The sequence below is a fragment of the Gossypium hirsutum genome, chromosome A07 (assembly GCF_007990345.1).
Source record: "Gossypium hirsutum isolate 1008001.06 chromosome A07, Gossypium_hirsutum_v2.1, whole genome shotgun sequence".
Classification (NCBI taxonomy): Eukaryota; Viridiplantae; Streptophyta; class Magnoliopsida; order Malvales; family Malvaceae; genus Gossypium; species Gossypium hirsutum.
Window position 1 is genome coordinate 30,335,093 of NC_053430.1, and position 25,634 is coordinate 30,360,726.

The following is a 25,634-nucleotide window of genomic DNA, read 5'->3' on the forward strand; positions in this document are numbered from 1 at the left end:
ACATATGGAAACTTCTCAATATGACACGTGGCAAACAAAAAAAATTAAAATCTTTAAAAATATAAATTAATTTAAAAATAATAAACTTTTGGATAAGTTCAAGTACCAACTAAATACTTTTGAACAAGTTTAGGAGACAAACTACGTATTAACCTTAAAAAATTAACGTTGTTAACAAATTAGAGCAATGTGTGTGATAGATTTCAAATCCAAGTACCAACTAGGTAAAAAAAAAAGATTTCAAGTACCAAGTAGAAGCTTTTAGACAAATTGAGGTTAAACTACATATTAACCCTTATTATTATTTTTTTAATGACCAAACACTAAACTTAACTGCCTACAACAAGCAACCAGATGGACCAGTGGCAGCGAGGCTCAATCTTGGAACATCGGTTAGTTTAGGCAGAAAGCCTGTACGAAATTCAAAGTTCAGTTTGTTCCATGATGAGCTGGATTCACAAGGTTCGGCCCATCGAGTCATAGACCGTTATAAAATGTCCATGTCACCATTAACGACTATGTCCGTCTTTTTCCCGCTTCCTTCGCCAGCCCAAATTTCTGAGTCCAACAGAAAACGACTGATTCCCATCTCATTTCAGAAATTCCTCAACCAAAAGACAAAAAAAAATCACATTTTTCTTCAAAAGGCGCTAGCTTCCGAGTCGACTCATCCGTCTCGGCCTTAACTTCTCTTTTCATTTTTTTTGACTCCGTCACTGCAACATGGAAAATTTGATAACATTGGTGAATAATATACAGAGAGCGTGTACGGCGCTTGGTGATCATGGCGAAGAAAGCGCATTGCCTACCCTTTGGGATTCCTTGCCTGCCATAGCCGTCGTCGGTGGCCAAGTACGGTCTTCATCGTCATAACTATCGAATGACATTTTATTATCATTTCAATGTTCTTTTCTTGATTTTCTTTTTCTTTTTTTAATATTCGTCGGGTTTTTTCGAATATTTGTTTTCTTGTGTCTTTCTCGGCGATTGATCCATTTATTTTTCCTTTTGGTTCTACGTTATTTTGACTCGCAAGGTATTGGTTCTGCTTTTTTCCCATTTTGAAGCTAGGAATTTGAGTCTATTGAAATTGGGCATTGATCATTCACGTCTTTTGTTTCCATAATAGGTTTTTTTATTTAATACTTTTATTAATTCAATGGATGTAGAGTTCTGGAAAGTCATCAGTGCTGGAAAGTGTAGTTGGAAAAGATTTTTTACCTCGTGGCGCAGGTAAACCTTTTGTTTTTCATTTTTCACCCCATTTATGAATATGCAAAAACATGGATATGATTGAAAAAACAACAACTTATTTTTACAGGGATTGTTACAAGGCGGCCTCTTGTGTTGCAACTTCATAGGATCGATGATGGAAAAGAATATGCAGAATTTATGCATCTCCCAAAAAAGAGATTCACCGATTTTAGTATGCTTTCTCTTGGAGTAGAACTTTTGTTAGCACTAATTAACTGCTTAGCATTTTCTTTTTCAGCTTCTTAAGCTAATCCATCCACTATCAATTCATTTTACTACTCTGTTTAATCTTGAACACTATGCTTACTATACTTTCTGCAGCTGCTGTTAGGCAGGAGATTTCTGACGAGACAGATCGAGAAACTGGTCGTTCCAAACAAATCTCTAGTGTTCCAATCCATCTCAGTATCTTCTCTCCTAATGGTGAGATAAGAGTGGTTGTCAAGTTGTTCAACCACTTATCATAAATAGGTGTCCTTTTTCTTTTCTTTTTTTTTTCTAAAATAAAACACATTCTTTTGTTTATTATTTTTGCTCTTCAATGCCTTTGCAGTGGTGAATTTGACACTGATTGATCTCCCTGGACTTACAAAAGTAGCTATCGGTGAGTGTCTCACCTTTTGCAAGTTTGTTTATGTTGTGTTGGCATATTCATGTTTATTAATTTAGCTTATATGGTAATTGGCTTGTCATGTAGAGGGGCAATCTGAAACAATTGTGCAAGACATTGAGAGTATGGTTCGATCATTTATTGAGAAGGTAAATAGAGGCAGAAATTGAGAGATTCTTGCTTATTCTTCATACACTAAACCTATCCTAATTGAAAATGGTGTTAATTATTGCCCATCTGATTCTTCTTTCCAACTTTTTGTTCATAATATGCAATCTGTTAGTATTTATGATGTTCGAGGGTCTACTAATGCCTAAACTAGTGTTTGTTTCTAATGCTTATTAACATTTAGAATATATACTTTCTCCAAAAGGAAAAAAAAATTATGCTATACTTGTTTCTCATTGCAGCCCAACTGTATCATACTTGCAATTTCTCCTGCGAATCAGGATCTTGCCACTTCTGATGCAATAAAGATTGCACGAGAGGTTGATCCAAAAGGTATAGTTTTGGTCAATGTTCTTTCATGTAGTAAATAACAGACATTGTTTTCATTTTAAAAAGTTGATAGTAGAAAGAAATCAACCTGCTAAAACAGAAATAGGAGAAAGAAGAAACGTGTAACAAAATAAAATAGGCGTTTGTAATTTAAAAAGATAATTTAAGATCAATAATGAAGAGTATGGTGCATTCTGCTTGGGATTTCCTCTTTTTTAAGTTAATAAGAAGAAAATTCATTCTCAAGGAATGTGTTGGATATATGATGGACGGACAGAAACTGAAGCAAAAATAAGATAAAAATGGAGAAATCAAATTGTGAACAAGTGTTTCATTACCAGAACTCCTTATTAGTTTACATGAACTATTATGCTTAAATAAAATAATTACAACTTGGCTTAATCTTGCAATTTGATTCATACAACTTGCTTCTTCATTGGCTGATTTCAGTCTAATCAGCAACCAAAACGTTTTATAAAAAATTATCACTGTTTCAGTGCAAGTTGGCAACTTGTAGAGCAGTGCAAATTGGCAACTTGTAAAGTAAAGGCTCTCATGTATAAACTCACCTAACAAAGCTTGCACTTTTGGAGACTTCGTAGCTTTGATGAGCTCGCACTATTGGAGAACTCGCAGTCATGAGTGAGCTTGCAGTTTTGGGTGAGCTCGCAGCTTTGTAGAGCTCGAACTTTTGGTGAGCTCATAGTCTTGCAATCTGGGTTTTGTCAATGCATGGATGGTCACCTCGCAACAGAATCAAATACATTCTAAGATGGCATTACCTCTTTGAATGTGATTAAAAACCACTCTTAAACTAGTAGAAAGAAGTTGTATGAGGTGAAAATGGAATAGAAGATCAGCTGGAAGACATTGCGAGTTAAAGAAATGAAGTCCATTTCCTTTGTTTGACTGACAGTTTTCTTTAGTTTTGCCTTACCTCATGCCTCTGTTACCTGCTCAACTGTGTATTTCTTCTACTGATTCTGTGATGTGACATAACAAGCATTAGTAGCAGAAAATGGCATTTAGCAGCTATTATTCTACATAAAACACATTTTGTAGGAAGGATCCTGCTTAGAGACTAGATAAAAATGTGCATGGAATAGTGACATAATTGATCAAAGGGAGAATACCTATTGTTATGGCAGCAGTGTTAGGTTTCATTTTAACAGTTTGGTACTTTTCACTTCGATTGCAAGGTCAATTGGCTACTGGCCGGATAAACAGATAGTTTATTGATATAAATTTATCCATCATATTCAGCAATAGAACACTTCTTTTCCCATTTTTGATAAGGTGATTATTTTCCTAGTTTTCCATTTAACTTGTATAGAATTTCATGTTGGTTGATGGTCAAAAATCAGGAGATAGGACATTTGGGGTTTTAACGAAGATTGATCTGATGGACAAGGGTACCAATGCAGTTGATGTAAGTTTTGTTCTTCAAACGGTTGATATAGCTGACATTGTATAATATAATACCAACAGCGCTAAGATATATATTTTATCTTTTATATTATATACAAATCAAGTTCAACCTTCCCCCTCCCCTCCCCCCCTTTTAAAGAGCCTTTCCATTCTCATACAAAAGAATTCTTATAAAGTATTTTGTGGACTTGTTATTCGTTTCAATATATTAGTGCGAATTTGTTGCCAATAATCATGTATTCAGCTCCTTCGATGACTATGTTTGCTTATAATATTTTTGGGATTTTAGATTCTAGAAGGAAAATCATATAAGCTGCAGTTTCCATGGGTTGGTGTTGTTAACCGCTCTCAAGCTGACATTAACAAGAGTGTTGATATGATTGCTGCTCGGCGTAGAGAGAGAGAATATTTTCAAAGTAGCCCAGAGTACAGTCACCTTGCCCACAGGATGGGTTCTGAGCACTTAGGAAAGATGCTTTCTAAGGTAAATGTATATTGTTTTCTAGTAATTTATGTAAATAAATTTATATGGTGAGGCTTACAAAGATTAATTTGCCTGCTGATGATTCTTTTTTTTTCGTTTTTTTTTTGGGGGGTTCCTTAAGTGATAATTTGCATTCCAACTTATTAATATTATTCTTGCTACTGAAATTGGTTAAATTTGCAGCATTTGGAAACTGTGATAAAGTCTCGAATACCTGGTCTTCAGTCTCTTATCAATAAGACTATTATTGAACTGGAAGGAGAATTGACCAAACTTGGGAAGCCGATTGCAGCTGATGCTGGAGTAAGTGTTAAACCTGTTCGATTGCTTTCAAGTTTTGCCTTTCATCAAATTTTCTGAGCGAAATTTATACTGGAAGAGATTTTCATAGAAGTTGTTTTACTATTACCCGTATATCAGACTTTGATAATTGATACTTAGAGAATGCATAATGTTCACAGGTTTAGTCACAGATTGTTTTTTTTTCCCTGCAGGGGAAGTTGTATACAACAATGGAAATCTGTCGGGCTTTTGACCAAAACTTCAAAGAACATCTTGATGGCGTGTATGTTTCTATGTACTAATGTTTTTGATTAATTTGTTAATCTCTTGTCAATTTCCAATTTGATGTACATTTTGGTTATGTCTATGTTCACAGGCGTGCAGGAGGTGAGAAAATATATGGCGTATTTGATAATCAACTCCCTGCGGCTTTGAAGAGGTTGCAATTTGATAAACATCTTTCAATCGAAAATGTACGGAAGTTAATTACTGAAGCTGATGGATACCAACCACATCTTATAGCCCCTGAGCAAGGATATCGCCGACTTATTGAGTCTTGCTTAGTAACTATAAGAGGGCCTGCTGAAGCAGCTGTTGATGGGGTATTTAATTCATTTTGCTATATCAAGCTCTCCTCTCTCAATTTTTGTGGCATGTCCTTTGATTGAGATATCTTTCACGATTCAATTTCAGGTCCATGCTATACTAAAGGGAATTGTTCAGAAGGCTATAGCTGAGACAACGGTAAGTTCCTGGCCATGCTAACTTTATGATTTTAACCATGCTCTGTAATATCTTGTTAGTTACTGGTTATCTTTTGTTTTGTATATATAGGAACTAAAGCAATACCCAACTTTGAGAGTGGAAGTAGGGAATGCTGCATTTGAATCGTTGGAGAGAATGAGGGAAGAAAGCAAGAGAGCTACTCTACAGCTAGTTGATATGGAATGTGGTTATCTCACTGTTGAATTCTTCCGGAAGCTTCCTCAAGATGTTGAGAAGGGTGGAAATCCTACACATTCACTATTTGATAGATATAACGATTCCTATCTTCGACGAGTTGGTATGTACCAATTTCTTTCCTTTTTTTTTTTTTTTCTTTTGGGTAAGCTTAATCATTTTTCACTAAACTACGTGTAAATTTTTATTTCATCACTTAATTAAAAAAGTTACAATTTGGTCATTGAACTATTAAAAAATTTTCATTTAAGTCACGAGGCTGTTAAAATCGATGCTAGATGACTTTATCTGCTTGCAATCAAAAGCTCTCTTTTTTCTTCTCTTCTGCAGTTCTTTTTTTTTTCCATGAAACAGTTTTAGACATTACAAATTGGTAAGTCAAAATTTGAACTGTTTTTTTACGAATTTGTAAGTCAAAATTTGAACTATTTTTTTCTCTGATTTTCGACATTAATCGTTAAATCAACTTGGATATAAGAAATGTTCTTCTACTCATCGATGGGTATTAATCCACCGTACTAATTGTCGAATCGTCGCTTGAAACTTGCTAGCGGAGCTTTTTTTTTTTTAAAAAAAACTTAACAACCCGGTGAACTAAATAAAAACTTTTGAATAGTTCAGTAACTTAAATATTTGAATAGTTCAACGATTAAATTATAACTTTTTTTAGTTAAGTGACCAAAACAAAAACTTACCATGGTTTAGTCACTAATATGTTGTTTACCCTTTCCTTTTTCGGTTTGTTCATAGCAGACCATGTTAATTCATGGCATAATCCTGCAGATAAAGGAGAGCGTTAAGAGGTTGGGTATGGAGACCTTTCCTTAATTTTTTCTGAATGTGTAAAAACAGGTAGCACTGTCCTGCAATACGTGAATATGACTTGTGCAAGTTTGAGGAACTCTATCCCCAAGTCAATTGTTTATTGTCAAGTTCGTGAGGCCAAACGCAGCTTGCTTGACTTCTTTTTCACCGAATTGGGTAAGAAAGAGGTAAGTATATATCATGGACCCAACCGCATGGCTCAACTCTCACCTCACTGTTTCAAAATGCAACAATATATGAAACTATATCCTATAATCGTCTTTGCAAATACTATATTTGCAGTCGAAACAGTTGAGTAAGATGCTGGATGAGGATCCAGCAGTTCAACAACGTCGTGCCAACCTTGCAAAGCGACTAGAATTGTACAGGAGCGCACAACATGAGATCGATGCTGTTGCCTGGTCCAAGTAGTTGAATTGAGATTAGCCATAGAATTTGTTACTCAGAGAGTACATTTGAAATTTCTTTTCTTTATTAGAAGATTTTGAATCTTTGAATACTAATTCAGATCTATTTGAAGGACTGGTTTAATGCAGGAACAAGCATTCATTGGTTAGGTAAGCATACTTGTTCTGTCTGAATTAATACTGCCACTATAACTTAGCATTGACTTATTATATACCTATCTCAAAAAAGAAATTTAAAGTTCCTTGGATGTTTTAGTAACAACTAACAATAAGGTTGAATTTTTGTTATGTTGATGGCAGTAAAGTTAATGGCACTGTTTTGCAGTGACAGGTATATTTATTGTTATTACTATGTATCAAACATTATCATAACATATTGCATAAGAAAGGAGCCACCTGGTTATTTTCACCGCAAGACTCCACCATGTGTCCAAGCTCCATGGCTAGGAATTCTAGGGTCAAACCCTGTTTTGAGGAGTGAAGACAGGCCTATATTAATGGAGGTTGACCTCACACAAGAAATATTATGTTGCACCGTTGTGAAAAAAAAGTAAAAGCCTCAACATACCTGCGAACAACTCAAGATTTATTGCTTGTAATAAATTTTCTGTTAGGGTGTTGTTTCTCATAATCCTTTTAGTTTTTAACTTTAGCATGATTTATATAAAAACTTTAATTATTATTCGATTTAAATTAAGTTATAAACATCATCATTATTATATATTATATAATTACAATTTAAAAAATTTATGATGTAAAATTTGTGCATGTTAAAATCCTAATCCCAATATTTTTTTAATGTAAAAAAGTTAACTGAATATAAAGGAGGTTTTAACTCTGGTCATTAAGTTATTTTTGTTTCTAAATTTTTTTTGAAGAAGATTGGATTAGCATAATATCTATTAATTTACTTGTGTAAATTGGTTTTGTGCATTACCATAATTACCAATGAGAAAATATGAGATTGTTATTGTTAATCAAAGTTCATTTTCAGCGCAGTTTGATGATTATGGTATTACTAGTTAAGTGATTCTTATTTCAGTTTTGGTTTTCATTAATCTTCCACTTTTTCTAGTTAAAAAAAAAAAAACACTTCCTACTTTTTCTATTTGTACTTTTACTGTTGTTTAATGAATTGTTGTATTGCTTTTGGTATTGTCATTCCTAAAAGAAATAATAATTCGTCCTCTCTTGGCCCTCTCTATAAATGATGAACTTTTGTGCTCAAGCTAAGCCACTTGTATTACCAATAAAAAAGTTGAAGCTAAGCCTCTGCATGCACTGCTCATATTTACTTCGTTTCCTTTTCATTGTTAATTGCCAAAAGAATTTCGTGTAAGTGGCTTTGAGAGGGAAAATGGAATCTGCGAACGAGCTCAAATGGAGAAAGCAAGCTCTCAAACCGATTGATACGACGAGAAGATCATCATCAAGCAAAAGCGAAGAAGAAGAAGAGAATAAGAATGGCCAGAAAACAGGTGAAGAAGAGCCATTGAGCCCTTCATCTCGTCTGTTTCATGAACCAAACTTCAACGTCTATGTTATAGCCATCATGGGGTGCAAGACTAGAATTTACCCAGACGTTGTCAAAGCTAACTTGGGCCATACTTTGCTTAGACACCCTCGTTTCTCTAGTTTGCAGGTACCACAGGCTCGAATTCATGTTCAAATTTCTTAAATTTCTGGGTACTTCAAAAATGTATGCTTTACTTGTTTCCCCTTCTTCTCTGTATTGAAAATGTCAGGTGATGGATGAGAGAAACAAGGGAGGAATGAAATGGGTCCGAACTCAAGTGGATTTGGAAAAACATGTGATTGTTCCAAAGCTTGACCCAAACATTTATTCACCCGAAAAATTCCTGGAGGATTACATTTACAACCTGAGCAAAACCAGCATTGACGAATCGCAGCCTCTTTGGGACCTCCATTTGCTCAACTTAAGAACCTCAGAATCCGAGGCCGTTGGTGTTTTCAGGATCCATCACTCCCTTGGCGATGGCACTTCTCTCATGTCTCTTCTACTCGCTTGTACTCGCCAAATGAATGATCCTCTGGCTTTGCCAACTGTTCCAATCAAGAAGAAGCAAGAAAAGAAGAATGACCATACATGGTTTTGGAGAATTACGTCCATGTTTTGGTCTACTTTTCAGGTGTTTTTGAATACTGTGGTTGACGTTTTCATGTTTACTGCCACCACATTGTTCTTGAAAGACACTCAGAATCCTCTCAAGGGTCCACCGGGTGTTGAATTCACTCCTCGTCGAATTGTTTATAGAACAGTTAGCTTGGATGACATCAAGTTGGTCAAGAATGCAATGAACACTGTAAGTCCATGCGTTGCATTAGGAAAAAAAACTCAGTTACTGCAGAATAATGTTTTTTTAAAAACATTTCAATTTGCAGACCATAAACGATGTTGCTCTGGGGATAACACAGGCTGGTCTGTCCCGCTATATCAACAGAATATATGGTAAGATTTCTTACTAGCATATAGTTTATGGCTGAAACGAGAAAGAATGATTGATTTTTTCCTTCACTCGTTAATTAGGTGGGAATAACAAAGCTGAAGGAGCAATTGAAATAGATAATCTTCCAAATAAAATTCGCCTCCGATCAACTTTGCTCATCAACATAAGACCATCTGCAGGAATCCAGGTTAGTAGTTTTCTGTCAAAATAATTTTATATTTGCTCCCTAATCTCTTAAATAATCTGAACTAAACATGTTGAATGCATGCATGGCAGGCTTTAGCTGATATGATGGAGAAGGATGGTGAAGCAAAGTGGGGCAACTGGATTGGTTATGTTCTCCTCCCTTTCACCATTGCGAGAAGGGATGATCCATTAGATTATGTTCGTGATGCTAAGGCCACAATAGACAGAAAGAAACGCTCCCTTGAAGCTATATTCACTTTCTCCATTTCTGAGTTAGCACTCAAGCTTTTTGGCGTTAAGGTCAATTTCAATCTTTCTAATTATTCTTTAGTCTTAGCTGCTTCACTGATTTGTCCAATGCTGAAAACAGACGGCAAGTGCTTTGTCCCATAGAATTTTGTCTCATACAACAATGTGCTTCTCGAATCTTGTTGGACCACTGGAGGAAATTGGGTTTTACGGTCATCCTATGGCTTTCCTTGCACCTAGCTCTTATGGTCAACCCCATGTAAGTGTTTCATTCGAGAGCAGCTGCAATGTCGTCCAGTTGATGTTGATGGGTCGATTAATCGGTTGCAGATGTGATGACTGAAAATTGCAGGCATTGATGATCAACTTCCAGAGTTATATGGACAAGATGACCATTGTTGTATCGGCAGATGAAGGAACAGTACCCAATCCTCACCAGCTATGTGATGACATAGTGGAATCACTGAGGCTCATCAAGCATGCAGTGGTGACTAAGGGGCTTGCCTAGAAGAGAGAAACGTCCTGCCTCTTTTGTAAACTGAAATGAGTTTCAGTGACAAAAGTTGTGTAGTGTTTTTATGACCAAGTTCATATACGTTGAGGTGACCTTTTTGCATGCTAGGAACCAACTGGGAATCATTTGAATGTTTTCAAAATTTGATGTTATTTTATTGCAGACTAATAAAAAGTAAGCTACACTTTTAATCATATAATTTTTAATTTTTTCGAAAAGATAATATTTATTTTAACATTACAAAATTTCATGTTTTGGTTATAAATTCTTGATTTACTGATGTAATCTATAACAAATACCTAAGTAATGAATTTTGGTAGTTTTGATATTTGAATTTATTCCTTAAAATTTTAAATTTAAAGTGTATAACTACAAAAAAGTAAAATATATTTTCAATTTCATATTCTAATAAAAAATATTAATATTTGATCATATACCATTAGTTAATAATATATATATTGTAAGATTTAAAAATAAATATACATAAATTTATTTTGATATAATTTTAATTTCATAGTTTAATAAAATGTGAACGAAACTTTTATATTATTAATATTAGGGCGTTAATTGATAATTAATTTTATATAGTAAACTTTATAATTAAAAAAAATTATTAACTAGTAATATATGATAAATAATATAATAAATGATTGAGAAAAAAGAGAGAATTAAATTGTTATAACAATGTCATAATAATAGTATCTATAGGTTGGAAGAACTTAGGTAAAAGATTTTGATCTAGCTTCATATCTTATTCAAACTTAGTTTCAAATAAAATAAGTACAGACCAACCCTATATTTAATGGTTATTATTAGATCGAGTTTAGAGGCCTAGCTTGTGAGGTGCGTTTTCATTTGCCTGATGTGTTTTTCATTTTATTTTTTATACCTAATTCTGAAATTCACTTTTATTTCATTTTTCTCTTAAAAACCTATTGTTATGAATTTTAATTATTTGATTTTCTTATTTTTGTTTTCTTTAAGAAAATGTTGGAAATAATTAAATTTTACGTCTTTGTAATGTACGAAGAGGAACAATTGTACACACTTAAATGTGTCCAGGACTTATGATATTAAATGACGATGAATTTTCTTTTCGTTATTTTTGGTTTTAAAGTTAAATTGTTGTTATTTTAATTTTGAAATTAAAAATGAAATGGGGACTAGAAGTTTTTTTATCTTAAATTATAAAAATTTGAAATTGGATTAAGTTAGATTTTGTTTAATTTTGGTTTCAATTAATTTGAAATCATTTTAATTTTGGTAGGGGAGGTTTTTGAAAAAAATTAATGAAATCCATTTTTAAAAAATAAAAAATCAATTTTAAAAAATTGGCCCCAATTATTTTAATGGACTTAATGTTATAAATTTTAAAGAGCAAATAAATGTTAATATGTTTTTTGCACAATGGCCATATCTATTCTAAATTCATTTTGAAGTGTCAGTCCAGTCCGAGGCCCAATCTTATTTGCATCCCGTTTTCTTTTATTTCAATTAGTCAAAACCAAAAGTCTATTTTCAAATTTCAATGTACACGACAGGGTTAGAAACCCTAATTTTCCCTCTGCCGCTAGTTTCAACACACGAAAGGAGAAAGCTATCCATTTTTTCAGCCAAATCAATTTCAATACATTTTTGCACAAAAGCATATCAAAACAAGATTTTTAGTCAATCTAATATATGATTAGAAGCGGTTGTTGATATTTTTGGGCCTTAGCTAAAACAATAAAATGAGTTTAAAAAATGTTTTTTAAAACCCTTAAAAGTTGGTCAAATAAATTTTGAAAAGTCCCTTCAAAATTGAAAAATATATTTTATACTCCTTTCAGCCTTAGACCTTGAATGGTCACACCTCCAATGACCCCAAGGCCAGACCTAATTAGAAGTTAATAATAATTAGTCAAACAATACATATTATTGGGAATTATCCATATTTATGGAAAATCAAAGATATGGGTATCAAATAATGGAAAGTCAAAGATATGGGTATCAAATATTGGAAAGTCAAAGATATGGGTATCGAGATATTGACATAATAAAATCTGAGATATTTGCAATATATGGTCCCTAAATTGTAAAGTGACTTTGCAAGTTGATCCCTGAACCTCAACTATAAATAGGCATAACCATCTCTCATTCTGTATCTCAAACTTGCCATTCTCTACTTAAGGCATTGTTTTCTCTCTCTCTCTTTGTAAATTCTCACTTGTATTTTGGAGTGAAATATATTTGGTAGTGCCCGAGGACGTAGGCAAAATTTGCTGAACCTCGTTAAATTCTTGTGTTCTTTATTGTATTATTCTGCATGAATTGTGTGTGTGATTGTAGTGATTTATTGTGCTATTAAATTACGATTGAGGGATATTCTGGCTAGGAAAGACCTGGTACTTAAGCGATCTTTGTAATCCACCTCTCTTTCCTGGGAATTGAACTTAGTGTGATTTTTTAGTACAATAATTTTACTCTTTTACACGCTTCCGCACAACAATTGGTATCAGAGCTAGATTCGTACTTGGGGAATACGATCGTTCACGGCACTGTTCACGTACTGTAGTTGGGATTGAGGAGAAAAAAAATGGAAAAGTCATCGTTAAAGACTACTGTGACCAATGCGAAATTTGAAGTAGAGAAATTTGATGGTACCAATAATTTTGGTATGTGGCAATGTGAGATCCTGGATGTCTTATGTCAGCAAGAGCTGGATATAGCCCTTGAAGAAAAACCTGACAAGATGGATGACAAGGAGTGGGCCAAGATCAATAGACAGGCATGTGGAACAATTCGCCTATGTTTGGCCAAAGAGCAGAAGTACTCTGTCATGAGGGAGACATCAGCGAAGAAGTTGTGGGATACACTGGAAGAAAAGTTTCTAACAAAAAGTCTTGAAAATAGGCTTTATATGAAGAAGAAACTTTATCGATTCACGTATGCACCCGGTATGTCGATGAATGACCATGTGAACTCATTCAATAAAATTTTAGCAGACTTGCTAAATTTGGATGAGAAATTTGAAGATGAAGACAAGGCATTACTGTTGTTGAATTCTCTTCCTGATGAATATGATCATCTTACCACCACATTGCTTCATGGGAAAGATACAATCACATTTGATGCAGTCTGTAGTGCGTTGTATAGATCTGAGACTCGAAAGAAAGATAAAAGAGATCACAGAGATACAACCGCAGAAGTCTTAACAGTAAGAGGTCGTTCACACAGCAGCAAATCTGGTAGAAGGGGAAAGTCCAAAGGGAGACCCGCCAAAGATGAATGTGCCTTTTGCCGTGAAAAAGGGCATTGGAAAAAGAATTGTCCTAAGATACAAAAGGGCAAGGCTATTTCTAATGCATGTGTAGCAGAGCATGATGAGGAGTCAGACTTTAGCTTGGTTGGCATGGCAATGGCATGTCAAACGGATGAGTGGATTTTGGATTCAGGATGTACTTACCATATGTGTCCTAATAAGGACTGGTTTTCTAGTCTTAAAGAGCTAGAAGGTGGAATTGTTATTATGGGAAATGATAGTGCTTGTAAGACAATGGGAGTGGGTACAGTCCAATTGAAGAATCACGACGGCTCAATCCAAGTCTTGACAGATGTTCGATACGTACCTAGCCTGAAGAAAAATCTCATCTCATTAGGTGCCCTAGAATCTAAAGGGCTCACAATCACTTTGAGAGATGGATTACTAAAAGTAGTAGCTGGGCAACTGACGGTGATGAAAGGCACAAGAAGAAATAACTTGTATTTTTTAAATGGAAGTACAGTTATTGGATCAACATCAACAGTTTCTACAAAAGATGTAGATTCAGAGGCTACCAGATTATGGCATATGTGATTGGGACATGCTGGTGAAAAAGCTTTGCAGACATTGGTGAAGCAAGGCTTATTGAAAGGTGCAAATTCTTGCAAAATGGAATTCTGTGAACATTGTGTTCTGGGCAAGCAGAAGAGGGTAAAATTTGGTCCAGCAATTCACAATACGAAAGGAATTCTAGACTACGTTCACAGTGATGTGTGGGGACCTACCAAAGTAGCTTCTTTGGGAGGTATGCACTATTTTGTTACTTTTGTTGACGATTATTCAAGAAAAGTATGGGTGTATCTAATGAAAAGAAAAAGTGAAGTTTTGGATGCATTTCTGAAATGGAAGAAGATGGTGGAGACTCAGACTGGTCGAAAGGTCAAACGACTTCGATCAGATAATGGTACTGAGTACAAAAACGATCCATTTCTACAAGTATGCCAAGATGAGGGCATTGTGCGACACTTCACTGTTCGGGATACACCACAGCAAAATGAGGTGGCAGAACGAATGAATCGAACTATACTGGAGAAAGTTCGATGTATGTTGTCCAATGCTGGATTGGGCAAAGAATTTTGGGCTGAGGCAGTTACATATGCGTGCCATCTAATTAACCGTTTGCCTTCAGCTGCAATAAATGGAAAAACTCCTATGGAGATGTGGACTGGTAAATCTGCTACTGATTATGATTCTTTGCATGTATTTGGTTCCATTGCATATTATCATGTAAAAGAATCTAAGTTAGACCCAAGAGCAAAGAAAGCATTATTCTTGGGTATAACTGATGGAGTAAAAGGATATCGTCTCTGGTGTCCTGATACAAGGAAGATTGTTTTTAGTAGAGATGTGACTTTTGATGAATCAACCATGTTGAAGTACAAGGATTCACAAAAGGATGACAAAACCAGTAGTACTTTGCAGCAGGTGGAGCTTGAAAAGGTTAACGATGATCCAACTAATATTGAAGGGACAAATGATGAAGAGGTTCCTACCCAAGAATCTCTACAGCAACAAGATTCAATTGCATATAGAAGGCCAAGAAGAGAGATTCGTAAGCCTGCTCGCTTTGATGATATAGTGGTCTATGCACTTCCAATTACAGATGATGATGTTCCTTCTACTTACACAGAAGTAATAAGTAACCCTGATGGTGTAAAATGGAAGCAAACAATGAATGAAGAAATGCAGTCTCTTCATAAAAATAAGACCTGGGAGTTGGTGACACTACCCAAGGGAAAGAAGGCAATTGGATGCAAATGGGTATATGCAAAGAAGGAAGGATTTCCTGATAAAATGAAATTCGATACAAGGCTAGATTAGTAGCAAAGGGTTACGCTCAGAAAGAAGGAATAGACTACAATGAAGTGTTTTCTCCAGTTGTGAAGCATTCGTCTATTCGGATTTTGCTAGCCTTGGTTGCGCAATATGATCTTGAACTAGTTCAGCTTGATGTGAAGACCGCGTTTTTACACGGTGATTTGGAAGAGGAAATCTATATGACTCAGCCAGATGGATTCAAGGTTGCTGGAAAAGAAAATTGGGTTTGCAAACTGACAAAGTAGCTTTATGGATTGAAGCAATCTCCGAGGCAGTGGTACAAGCGATTTGATCAGTTCATGAAAGGGCAAAGGTACACAAGAAGTAAATTTGATCATTGCGTATATTTTCAGAAGCTACAAGAAGGAACTTTCATATACTTGCTCTTATATGTTGATGATATGCTAATAGCATCTAAGAGCAAAGTTGAGATTGAAAGATTGAAGACTCAACTCAATCTCGAGTTTGAGATGAAAGATCTAGGAGAAGCTAAAAAGATTCTCGACATGGAAATATGGAGAGATAGAGCTCATGATAGAGTTAGCTTGTCTCAGAAGCAGTATTTGAAAAAGGTACTACAGCAGTTTGGCATGAACGAGCAGACAAAACCTGTAAGTACCTCGTTGGCTTCTCATTTCAAGCTTTCTGCACAACTATCTCCTTCGACGAATACGGAACGAGAATACATGTTGCAAGTTCCGTATTCTAATGCAGTAGGTAGCTTGATGTATGCAATGGTGTGTACAAGACCCGACATTTCTCAGGCAGTTAGTATAGTGAGCAGGTATATGCATAATCCTGGAAAAGGACATTGGCAAGCTGTGAAATGGATTCTACGGTATATTCATAAGACCATGGATATTGGATTACTGTTCAAGCAGGATACTACACTTGGTAAAGGTGTTGTTGGGTACGTTGATTCTGATTATGCCGGTGATTTGGACAAACGAAGATCAACCACTGGTTATGTGTTTACTCTTGCTGGAGGACCAATAAGTTGGAAGTCTACACTGCAGTCTACAGTTGCGTTGTCAACCACAGAAGCTGAATACATGGCTGTAACAGAGGCTGTAAAGGAAGCTATTTGGTTACAAGGTATGGTTAAAACATTGGGATTGGTCCAGGAGCATATTAATGTGTATTGTGATAGTCAAAGTGCTATTCATTTAGCAAAGAATCAAGTCTATCATGCACGTACAAAGCATATCGATGTACGTTTCCACTTTGTGCGGGAAATTATTGATGAGGGGAAAATTCACCTTCAGAAGATTAAGACTGCAGATAATCCCGCAGATATGATGACCAAGGTGGTAAAACAATCAAGTTCGAACATTGTTTGAACTTGATCAATATTCTGCATGTTTAACAGTTGAAGAATGCACTATCAAGTGTTGTTGACAAAGGCAGAGAGAATTGTGTGAAGATAAGATTACTCGAATCAAATCTTCAAGGTGGAGATTATTGGGAATTATCCATATTTATGGAAAATCAAAGATATGGGTATCAAATAATGGAAAGTCAAAGATATGGGTATCAAATATTGGAAAGTCAAAGATATGGGTATCAAATATTGGAAAGTCAAAGATATGGGTATCGAGATATTGGCATAATAAAATCTGAGATATTTGCAATATATGGTCCCTAAATTGTAAAGTGACTTTGCAAGTTGATCCCTGAACCTCAACTATAAATAGGCATAACCATCTCTCATTCTGTATCTCAAACTTGCCATTCTCTACTTAAGGCATTGTTTTCTCTCTCTCTCTTTGTAAATTCTCACTTGTATTTTGGAGTGAAATATATTTGGTAGTGCCCGAGGACGTAGGCAAAATTTGCTGAACCTCGTTAAATTCTTGTGTTCTTTATTGTATTATTCTGCATGAATTGTGTGTGAGATTGTAGTGATTTATTGTGCTATTAAATTACGATTGAGGGATATTCTGGCTAGGAAAGACCTGGTACTTAAGCGATCCTTGTGATCCACCTCTCTTTCCTGGGAATTGAACTTAGTGTGATTTTTTAGTACAATAATTTTACTCTTTTACACGCTTCCGCACAACACATATTCACCTGCAAATAAAAAGCAAAGAAGAAAAAGAAGTCAGTAGTAGTCAATGAAAGAATCAAGAGTCAATCAGTCAAGAAACGAAATATAAAAAATACACAAAGCATTTCAAGTTCTTCAAAGGTAGAATAAGTCTTTTTCTTCCCTGCTTGTTTTCAATTTTTTATTTTTGTATGTATGAATAAAAGTGAGAGGGGGCTCTGATGAAGGTGGCTTCACAGGATCTCGACGATCTTCACCCACTAGCACGCTTGTAACTCAAGTTTCGTAGAATACAAAAACCAAAAGAAAATAAGAGAGAGAAAGTTCTCAAAAATTTTTTAATATAAAAAGAGAGTAAAATGAAAATTAAAAAGAAAATAGTTCTACTTTTATTTTCCAAATAAAAACATATAATTATGGCATTACCATTATTTACCTGGATATTATATTTTAAAAAAATTAAATACTGAAATAAGTTGTTAATACCATTATTTATCAAAATGAGATGTTTAAAACAATATTAATGGGTGAAGGGAGAGAGATGGGTAACATCTAAAAGATTTATGATACTATCATTAACACATCATTACAAAATAGTGTGTTTTAAAAAAAAAATTTAAAAGGCGGAGGAGAAGTGATGGCTGCACTTGTATTTAAAAAACTTAAAATATCGTTTTTATATATGGTTTATTTAATTAAAAAAAAAACTAGCTATTGAGAAATCAACTTCCACCAGGACTTGGAGGGGTGCCCATAGGCGACATTGGTCAGGTGGAGGACACCCTGCAGACGGCACCGCTAGCGTCGATGTGACCAGTTAGTCACGGGGTGCCAACATATATATTATTTTATTTTATTTGCTTATATAAGAGGGACTATGGACCATCGTTTGGAAGAAAGAAAAAACATTTTTGTTAGTTTTGTTTGGTTCACCGTGAAGAAGAATAACGTTTGTATGTTAATTTTTTTTGGCTTGTTTATTTTATAAATGATTTTGTTAATTCTTTTGGTTTTTTTGATCTTGTAGAAAGGGTGTGTTTGAAAGCAAGACATGTATATTCTTAACTTTTTCTTAATTTTTGTTTATTTTGTAATTTAAATGAAAATAACAATAGAAAGTGTATTAGTTTAATTTTTTTGTTATAATTTATTTTGTTTTCAAGAAAGGGACCAAGTATAATGACATTAATTTTGTGGATAGTTTTTTTTAAACATAAATAACAATAGTTTGTTTTGTTGATTTTTTTAACATTATTTTTTGTACTTAATATATGGTCCATTGTGTTCAGATTATTGGAAATTTTATTTTGTTATTTACGTAACTAGTATAAAGATGATTATTATGTCCAAGAATGTAATACAAAAAAGTAATAGCTGAAATGGTATGTTCAAGAGATTATTCATCAAAATATGACGTTTACTACAAAAAAAAAAATACCGAAATAGGTTTAAAAAAAAAATACCGAAATGGGTTATTTGCTTGAAATTTTTACAGTGATCCATTTTGGTAATTAAGTTTTTTTTTATTGTGGTTGAAGAACTATATTTTACAAATGTAGATTAATGTTATGTAATAAAAAATTTGTTATTGGGATAAAAAATGAAAAAAAATGAGATGGTTTTGAAAAATAAACGATCGACTTACATTATTGTATCCCAAATTACGTTGTTATTGACTTGTTTATCTGTGTAAACATATTAGTAATTATTAAAAAAATATTAAAACAATACAAAATTCATTTTTTTGTTATTTGTTAATGTGATAATTAAATTTTTTTGCGTGAAAATGCAAATATCAAAGTGGCTTCTTTGATCACATAAACGGATCACACATTAGATACGATTGATTTATCGATAATAAAATTGTTATTTGTTATTTATGGGTCACTTTATAAGCTTGCACGTAAATTTTTTGTGTAATTGGTATATATTAACTATTATAGTTGAATATGTGGTTAGAGCGAGCTTCCTTACCACATACTGAGGGGTCATGTCAATGGTGTGGGTTATTTGCCGGATGAACATATTATGCCATACTTAGAGACATCTAGATTCGGATTTGTAACATTGGTCCGCATGTTCCATTTGAAGTATGATGTGATCTCCGCATTAGTCGAGTAGTGGCATCTGGAGACCCACACCTTTTATTTGTCGTATGGGGAGTGCACCATAACGCTAGAAGATGTTGCACTACAATTGGACTTTCCCATCGGCGGTTTTACGGTCACGGGTTTTAATACATTGTTCGATCTGGATACCTTTTGTGATGACTTACTAAGGCACTTGCCTGATGCCTGTGGTGATAAATTAACGACTTTGAGATTTTCGTGGCTGAATACGAACTTCGAATGTTTACTAAATAATCCCACTAAACGGAATTTGATGTGCGCTGCTTGAGTGTATATAACGCATCTCATAGGGGGAGTACTCATGACAGATGCTAATAACAAGAAGGTCCACTTGATGTTCTTGCCCTTGTTGCAGGATTTATATGCTTCTCGTTCGTATAGTTGGGGCTCAGCTGTGACACCCCTAATCTGACCCTAGTCGAAAAGTGGTTTCGGGACCACAAAACCGAGTTACAAAAATAATTAATTGTTATAGTCTATGCTTATTATTTGTGAATAAGTATGTGTGAAAATTTAATGCTTTAATTTTGTCATTTGGATGTGAAATTTAGCTAAAAAAGGCATATTTGAGAAACTTTAAAAATATGATAGGCAAATGTCCAAGTGATTAAAATGTTAAACTATTAAAGTTGTGGGTTTGCATGTCAAAGTACCCAAAATTTGACTAGTGGCCGGCCATACTATGGGTTAAAATGTATTATAAACATTTTATGTTAGTGTTTTATGTTAGAATTAATAAAATAAAGAACATGGGTAATAAAATAATAGTGGTTAGTAGGGGAGAAACAAAAAATGAGCTAGGTTGCTCCTCCATTGCCGTGAATTGAAGGAAGAAGAAGAGGGGAAGTTCGGCCAAGGTGGTTCTTGAGATTAAGGTATGTTCAATGTTGCTTTTGGAGGTTTACACATCCTTTGGAGGGTTAACCTACTTCTATTTATCTCATGGATGAAATTGGAGTTGTTGGAGAGTTAGGATTCGGCTAAGAGGCTTCAAAATTTTAGTTGATGCCTTGATACTACTAGCATGTTAGCTATATGGATGTGTTAAGTTACTTGAAATGTTAGATAAATTTGAACTCCCTACCAAATTCTTTAGGCAACCCATGTTAGAAATTTCGGTATTGAGATGTCTAGATCTTTCGGCCATTGTAGCTATGGAGGAATAAAGTTTTTGTTTCTTGTTAAATTGGATGAATCTTGTTGTATGAGTGCTTGAACAAACTATGATTAAATGGATGCATAGATTCAAAGTGGGAAGAAATGGGCTATTATATTTGATGCTAATGCCGAATATGAAGATGATGAACTTGAATAAATAATATTCAGCTAGCATGATAAGTTATGAAATATTAAGTAGATGATATAATTGATTGATGAAGTGGCTAATAGGGATTTCTAATGAAATTTTGCCAAGGCCGAATGTATCATGAAGTAAATAAAAAATGCTAAATGTGCATTATGTGCTTATATGTGTATTCGGCCAGGGAAGTTTGACATGAAACTTTGATAGGTTTGAGAGATGAATGACCGAATGAGCTAGAGGTTATGTATGGATGAATTTTATGCACATGTGTGTGTGTGGCATTAGTAGCTAGTGGCATTCGGCATTGTTTAATTAAAATTAGAAATGAATGCTTGAAAGTTAAATAGGTCGCTCTAATGACCAAATATGCTAAAAGCTAATATATGGACAAATGATACGAATGAATTGGTCTTTGAAATGTATATGGTTTCCGTATGTATGTGTTTGATTGAGAAGTAAATTTGTTTGATTTAGCTCAAGAGCCTAGAGGATCAAAGTTGGATAAGGGAAAGGAAAAAAGTGATCGAAGAGCCGTCGTAATCGTTCGGCAACTTCCGAGGTAAGTTTTAAGTGATTAAACGTTGAGTAAATTCAATCATAATAGGACATGATGAGTTGATTTAATAAGATATGATGTGGCCATGTTATGTTCTAAGCTCAAATGGTAAGTTCTTAAGTGTTTGAGCTTGGGAATTTAAGTGTAATTTGAATTAGTCTGCTTAGGACAGCAGCAGTAACGTGACTTTAGAAAATCACCATAAATTTATGGACTTGAATTAAAGGCTGAATGACACATGAAATTAAAGCTTAATGAGTCTAGTTTCTTATAAAAGAAACCGTGTAAGCAAAGGAATTTCCGATAATGAGATATTTAAAGTTGTGTGAGACAGTGCAGAATGACACTGTAATCCTCTGTTCTGTTTTTAGAAAATCATTATAAATTGTACAAATTTTTTTAAAAGACACAATTTATATTCTAAATGCCTTAGTGAGTCTAGTTTCAAATGAAATAAACTAGAACGTATTTTGAATTTTTTATAATGAGAAATTTGATTTGTAGTGAAGAGTGGTCAGCATAGTCAAACAGTGAAATAGTGGAAACTTGAAGAAAAATCTGGAATTGATTGGCCAAACCAAAAATTCTGAAAATTTGTTGGGTAAAATATGTATGAGTCTATTTTCAGGGAAAATTAACAGCACTTCATTTGGAGTTTCGTAGCTCCATTTACGAATAATTTAATGACTGTTGCTCAGGAAAAACAGCTTGTGCTGAATTTGTGATTATGTTGTAAACCTTAATAAAACTATTTGAGTTGCTTATAAGCTATCGATTAAATATTGGTAATCAAATTACCAAATCCGTATTAAATTGAAGCTATAAGCCGTAAATGACTAGTATACCTAGTCAATTTTGTTATGATGAAATTGGTGTACAAGGTGTGTATATGTGATAAGGCCTAATGGCCGATGTGATGAATGTGAAAGTGTGTATATGTGATAAGGCCTAATGGCCGATGTGATGAATGTGAAAGTGTGTATATGTGATATGGCCTAATGGCCAATGTGATGAATGTGAAAGTGTATATATGTGATAAGGCCGAATGGCCAATGTGATGAATGTGAAAGTGTATATATGTGATAAGGCCGAATGGCCAATGTGATGAATGTGAAAGTGTGTATATGTGATAAGGCCTAATGGCTGATGTGATGGATGTGAAAGTGTATATATGAGATAAGACCTAATGGCCAATGTGATGGATGTGAAGGTGTATATATGTGATAAGGCCGAATGGCCAATGTGATGGATGTGAAAGTGTATAAATGTGATAAGTCCCGAAGGGCATTTGTGTCAGTACTATATCCGGGTTAAAACGCCGCAGGCTTTATGCGAGAATATTATCCTGATTAATGTCCGTAGGCTTCGTGCTCGTACTATATCTGAGCTTTAAAGACCCGACGGCTAAATGCTAGGATTCAAGTAAGACTTTGGTATTGAGTATCTGCAATAAGTTACCATCAAATAAGTATTATGTATTTAAGATGTTCAAGTACGTATTACTTACTCGTCGGTGGAGTGATTTCGAGGTGAATTGTCAGTATCAAAGAGGTAGGTAAATGTGATTAATATTATAACTCCAAATATGAGAATGATCTAATTGGTAATAGTATGCTTGTATAATGAAGTATGTGATGAAATATTCTTATGTATTAGTGCATATTCTGCCCAAAAGCCTTATGATTTGAGTATGGGTTGGGTTCAGCTAGATGTGCCAGTTCAAGGTAAGGATTATGTTTTGTAAGCTTACGTATATGTGATAAGGAATATGTTTGGTTCTTTATGTGCCAACGGTAATTTAGTACTTGTCATGTTGAAATACTTAAAAATAAGGATGTGATTATGAACAAGTGGAAAGGATTATTGAAAGTTGAAAATTGATGAAGAAGGTGCTTTGGAAATATTTGATCATCTAGGTCATTATCATTCGAAAATATCTATGTCACATGAGCTCACTTTTATGTGAAAGTTTACCTGCCTATTGTATATGATGAGATGTGCATATTCGGTAAAGGGATGGTATGCCCGAAGGAAGAGTGAAATAAAATATACGAACAACTATGTTATAATTTGATTGTTATCTGTTGACACTGCTTAAAACTTACTAAGCATTGTAATGCTCACTCCGTTTACTCTGTTTCCTCTGTTTTATAGATCTCATTGCGAAGCTACAGGCTCGGGGATCGTCAGCAACTAGTCACACTATCACTATCCACCGCTTGTTACTGTTATGTTTAGAATTATTTTATGGCATGTATAGAATAGACTAGTGGCGGAAGAATATTTTTGGTTAATGTATATAAGCCATGTGAAAATGGCATCTTTTGAATGTTTACTTCGTGAAGTTTAAATTTTACCTCTGGCTGTGCTTAGTACTTATTTAAATGAACGATCTTATTTCAAGAAAAAATTCAAAATTTTACTGTTTTGACATGAGTTACAAGTCCGGTAATGCCCCTTGCCTATTCTGGCGATGGTTACGGGATAGGGGTGTTACATTAGCAATATTGGCTACATTGTGTCGTGAGCTTTTTCGGACGACAAAACACCGTGTCATGGACATAGGCCGTTTCCTGGTATTGCTGTAATCTTGGGCGCTTTATAAAATGCCATTCTTAGCACCAATTAAGTACTAAAAATATGTCTTTCCACTCGTCAATAGGTGATAAAATTTAACAATCACAGCAAGAATTTTGCTTTGTCCAATATGAAAATTTATTCTAACAAGTTTAATTTTTTTTGTAGATGGAGTACTTCTCCAGGTATCAGGAGGTCATATACGCTTTCCATATACTGACAGATGGTCGAACACACGCTGAGGCCAAGGTAATTTTTTGTTAATATTCAGTACATGTTATTAATTGTGTTACTACCTTCATGTTATTTTAATCGTGTTACTATCTCCATGGTATTAATTGTGCAGTTCATCTGGCTGCTATACTCATTACCAAATGTTGTGCAAGTTATTCCCCTGTCTGCTCACATCCACTCACACTTGTGGTGCATTAATGTACCATCGTTGAATTTTCAAATGATCGAGTGGTATAATGGAGACTGTGTGTTGCGACAATTCAGGTGTGTCCAACATATTCCATATCCTCCACGAAGATTGGGGGCTGTTGTACATAAAATTAACAAAATGGGCGAACACAATAAGAATTGGGCATTAGAGCATGAATAATTTATTATATTGTGGAACAAACGGATGGGGCGGAGACCTCAGATAGATTATTGTTAGCTCGATAGACCAAACCGAAAACGCCAAGAGGGGAGTGAATTGGCCTTTTAAGTAATGGTGGAAGTAAAGAGAGAAAATTAAAACTATTGACACAAATTTAGAGTGGTTCAACCCTAATTGCATACTCCGCTACCTTATTCCACCACTAAAGATTTTTCCAAATTCACTAATTTGTTCAACCTTTGAGGATAATGTTTAACCTTACAACTCCTTAAGATTTCTACCCTAAATCTTAAGTTACAAACCTTCTCAAAGAGATCATAAGCAAACAAAGAAATAGTCCTTACAAGATTAAATTGTTTGCAAAATGAAGCTCAATTATAATAAAATATACTTGAGCAAAAGAATCACAAGTGTATGTAAGAAGAATATGAAAGTGTTAACCTCTAAGGTTGTTTGATTGATAATTTTTGCTTGAAAGTGCTTTCTTGTTGTTGTAGGTCTTTAGAGGATGGTATTTATTCCCGCTAATAGATTTTCAACCGTTGAGGTTGTTGATGTAATGAATATGACCGTTAGGGATGTAAAACTAGAGCATTTATTTCACATTTAACTGCGAGTATCAATACCAAATAAAAGGGTATCAATATTTTGTTGTAATAAATGCTAATTCAGTGACCGTTGGGATTTATTAATCGATATCAAAAATATTTTATCGGTACTTTTGAAAAACGGTATCGATACTAGATCGATACTTTGTAGCGTTTGTAAGAAACAAAATGCTATTTCGGTATCGTTTTTAAGGAAGGTATCAATTATTTTCAGGAAATATCGATACCTGAAAAATGGTATCAATAATTTTTGGGATTTCTGAAAACATAATACAAGTTTGGTCTCGATTTTTCTAAAGGTATTGATAGTTGGCTAAAATAGTGTTGATACTTTTTGGCCTGGAGCAATTTTGACTTGTTTGAAAATTATTTTGATGTGTTAAAATGATTTTAACTTGGTTGAAATTATTTTGACTTGATTAAAATCATTTTTACTTGATTTTAAAATTGTTTCAAAATTTTCTAAGAGCTTAATATAAGTATTCAAAATTGTATCTCTTAGACTTCAAATTTAAAAATCATTTTG

The 25,634-nt window shown here is 34.3% G+C and overlaps 2 protein-coding genes across 4 annotated transcripts; both read left to right on the plus strand.

The window, feature by feature from the left end:
* The first annotated feature begins 553 nt into the window (after window positions 1-553).
* Window positions 554-7,441, plus strand: LOC107952954 (dynamin-related protein 1B). 3 transcript variants are annotated; one of them, XR_005930624.1, is made up of 17 exons: window positions 557-852; window positions 1,170-1,233; window positions 1,322-1,426; window positions 1,576-1,677; window positions 1,808-1,858; window positions 1,952-2,013; window positions 2,275-2,365; window positions 3,727-3,791; window positions 4,080-4,274; window positions 4,458-4,577; window positions 4,769-4,839; window positions 4,933-5,158; window positions 5,250-5,300; window positions 5,391-5,619; window positions 6,369-6,508; window positions 6,624-6,898; window positions 7,074-7,441. XR_005930624.1 is itself a non-coding variant. In XM_016888166.2 (16 exons), exons 1-16 carry the CDS (start codon window positions 724-726, stop codon window positions 6,750-6,752), a joined length of 1,830 nt encoding a protein of 609 aa, XP_016743655.2. In that variant the 5' UTR covers window positions 557-723; the 3' UTR covers window positions 6,753-7,441. The 3 variants fall into 3 exon arrangements, 2 of the variants coding, with proteins under 2 accessions (XP_040973872.1, XP_016743655.2); XM_016888166.2 differs by having other exon boundaries at window positions 6,624-7,441; XM_041117938.1 differs by lacking the exons at window positions 6,624-6,898; window positions 7,074-7,441 and having other exon boundaries at window positions 554-852; window positions 6,300-6,469.
* A 363-nt stretch (window positions 7,442-7,804) lies between these two features.
* On the plus strand, window positions 7,805-10,359 carry LOC107952953 (O-acyltransferase WSD1). Its single transcript, XM_016888165.2, has 7 exons — window positions 7,805-8,390; window positions 8,494-9,072; window positions 9,152-9,218; window positions 9,297-9,403; window positions 9,493-9,702; window positions 9,773-9,910; window positions 10,004-10,359. The coding sequence occupies exons 1-7, from the start codon at window positions 8,106-8,108 to the stop codon at window positions 10,157-10,159; spliced, it is 1,542 nt and encodes a 513-aa protein (XP_016743654.2). The 5' UTR covers window positions 7,805-8,105; the 3' UTR covers window positions 10,160-10,359.
* Window positions 10,360-25,634: the final 15,275 nt, after the last annotated feature.

Bases quoted from the DNA above. Each gene is read 5' to 3' on its own strand.
- LOC107952954 (XM_016888166.2), top strand. From the start codon at position 724: ATGGAAAATTTGATAACATTGGTGAATAATATACAGAGAGCGTGTACG. The intron at 1,427-1,575 runs GTATGCTTTCTC...TACTTTCTGCAG, and splicing joins AAAGAGATTCACCGATTTTA to CTGCTGTTAGGCAGGAGATT. The intron at 3,792-4,079 runs GTAAGTTTTGTT...TTGGGATTTTAG, and splicing joins AGGGTACCAATGCAGTTGAT to ATTCTAGAAGGAAAATCATA.
- LOC107952953 (XM_016888165.2), top strand. From the start codon at position 8,106: ATGGAATCTGCGAACGAGCTCAAATGGAGAAAGCAAGCTCTCAAACCG. The intron at 8,391-8,493 runs GTACCACAGGCT...TGAAAATGTCAG, and splicing joins CTCGTTTCTCTAGTTTGCAG to GTGATGGATGAGAGAAACAA. The intron at 9,404-9,492 runs GTTAGTAGTTTT...CATGCATGGCAG, and splicing joins GACCATCTGCAGGAATCCAG to GCTTTAGCTGATATGATGGA.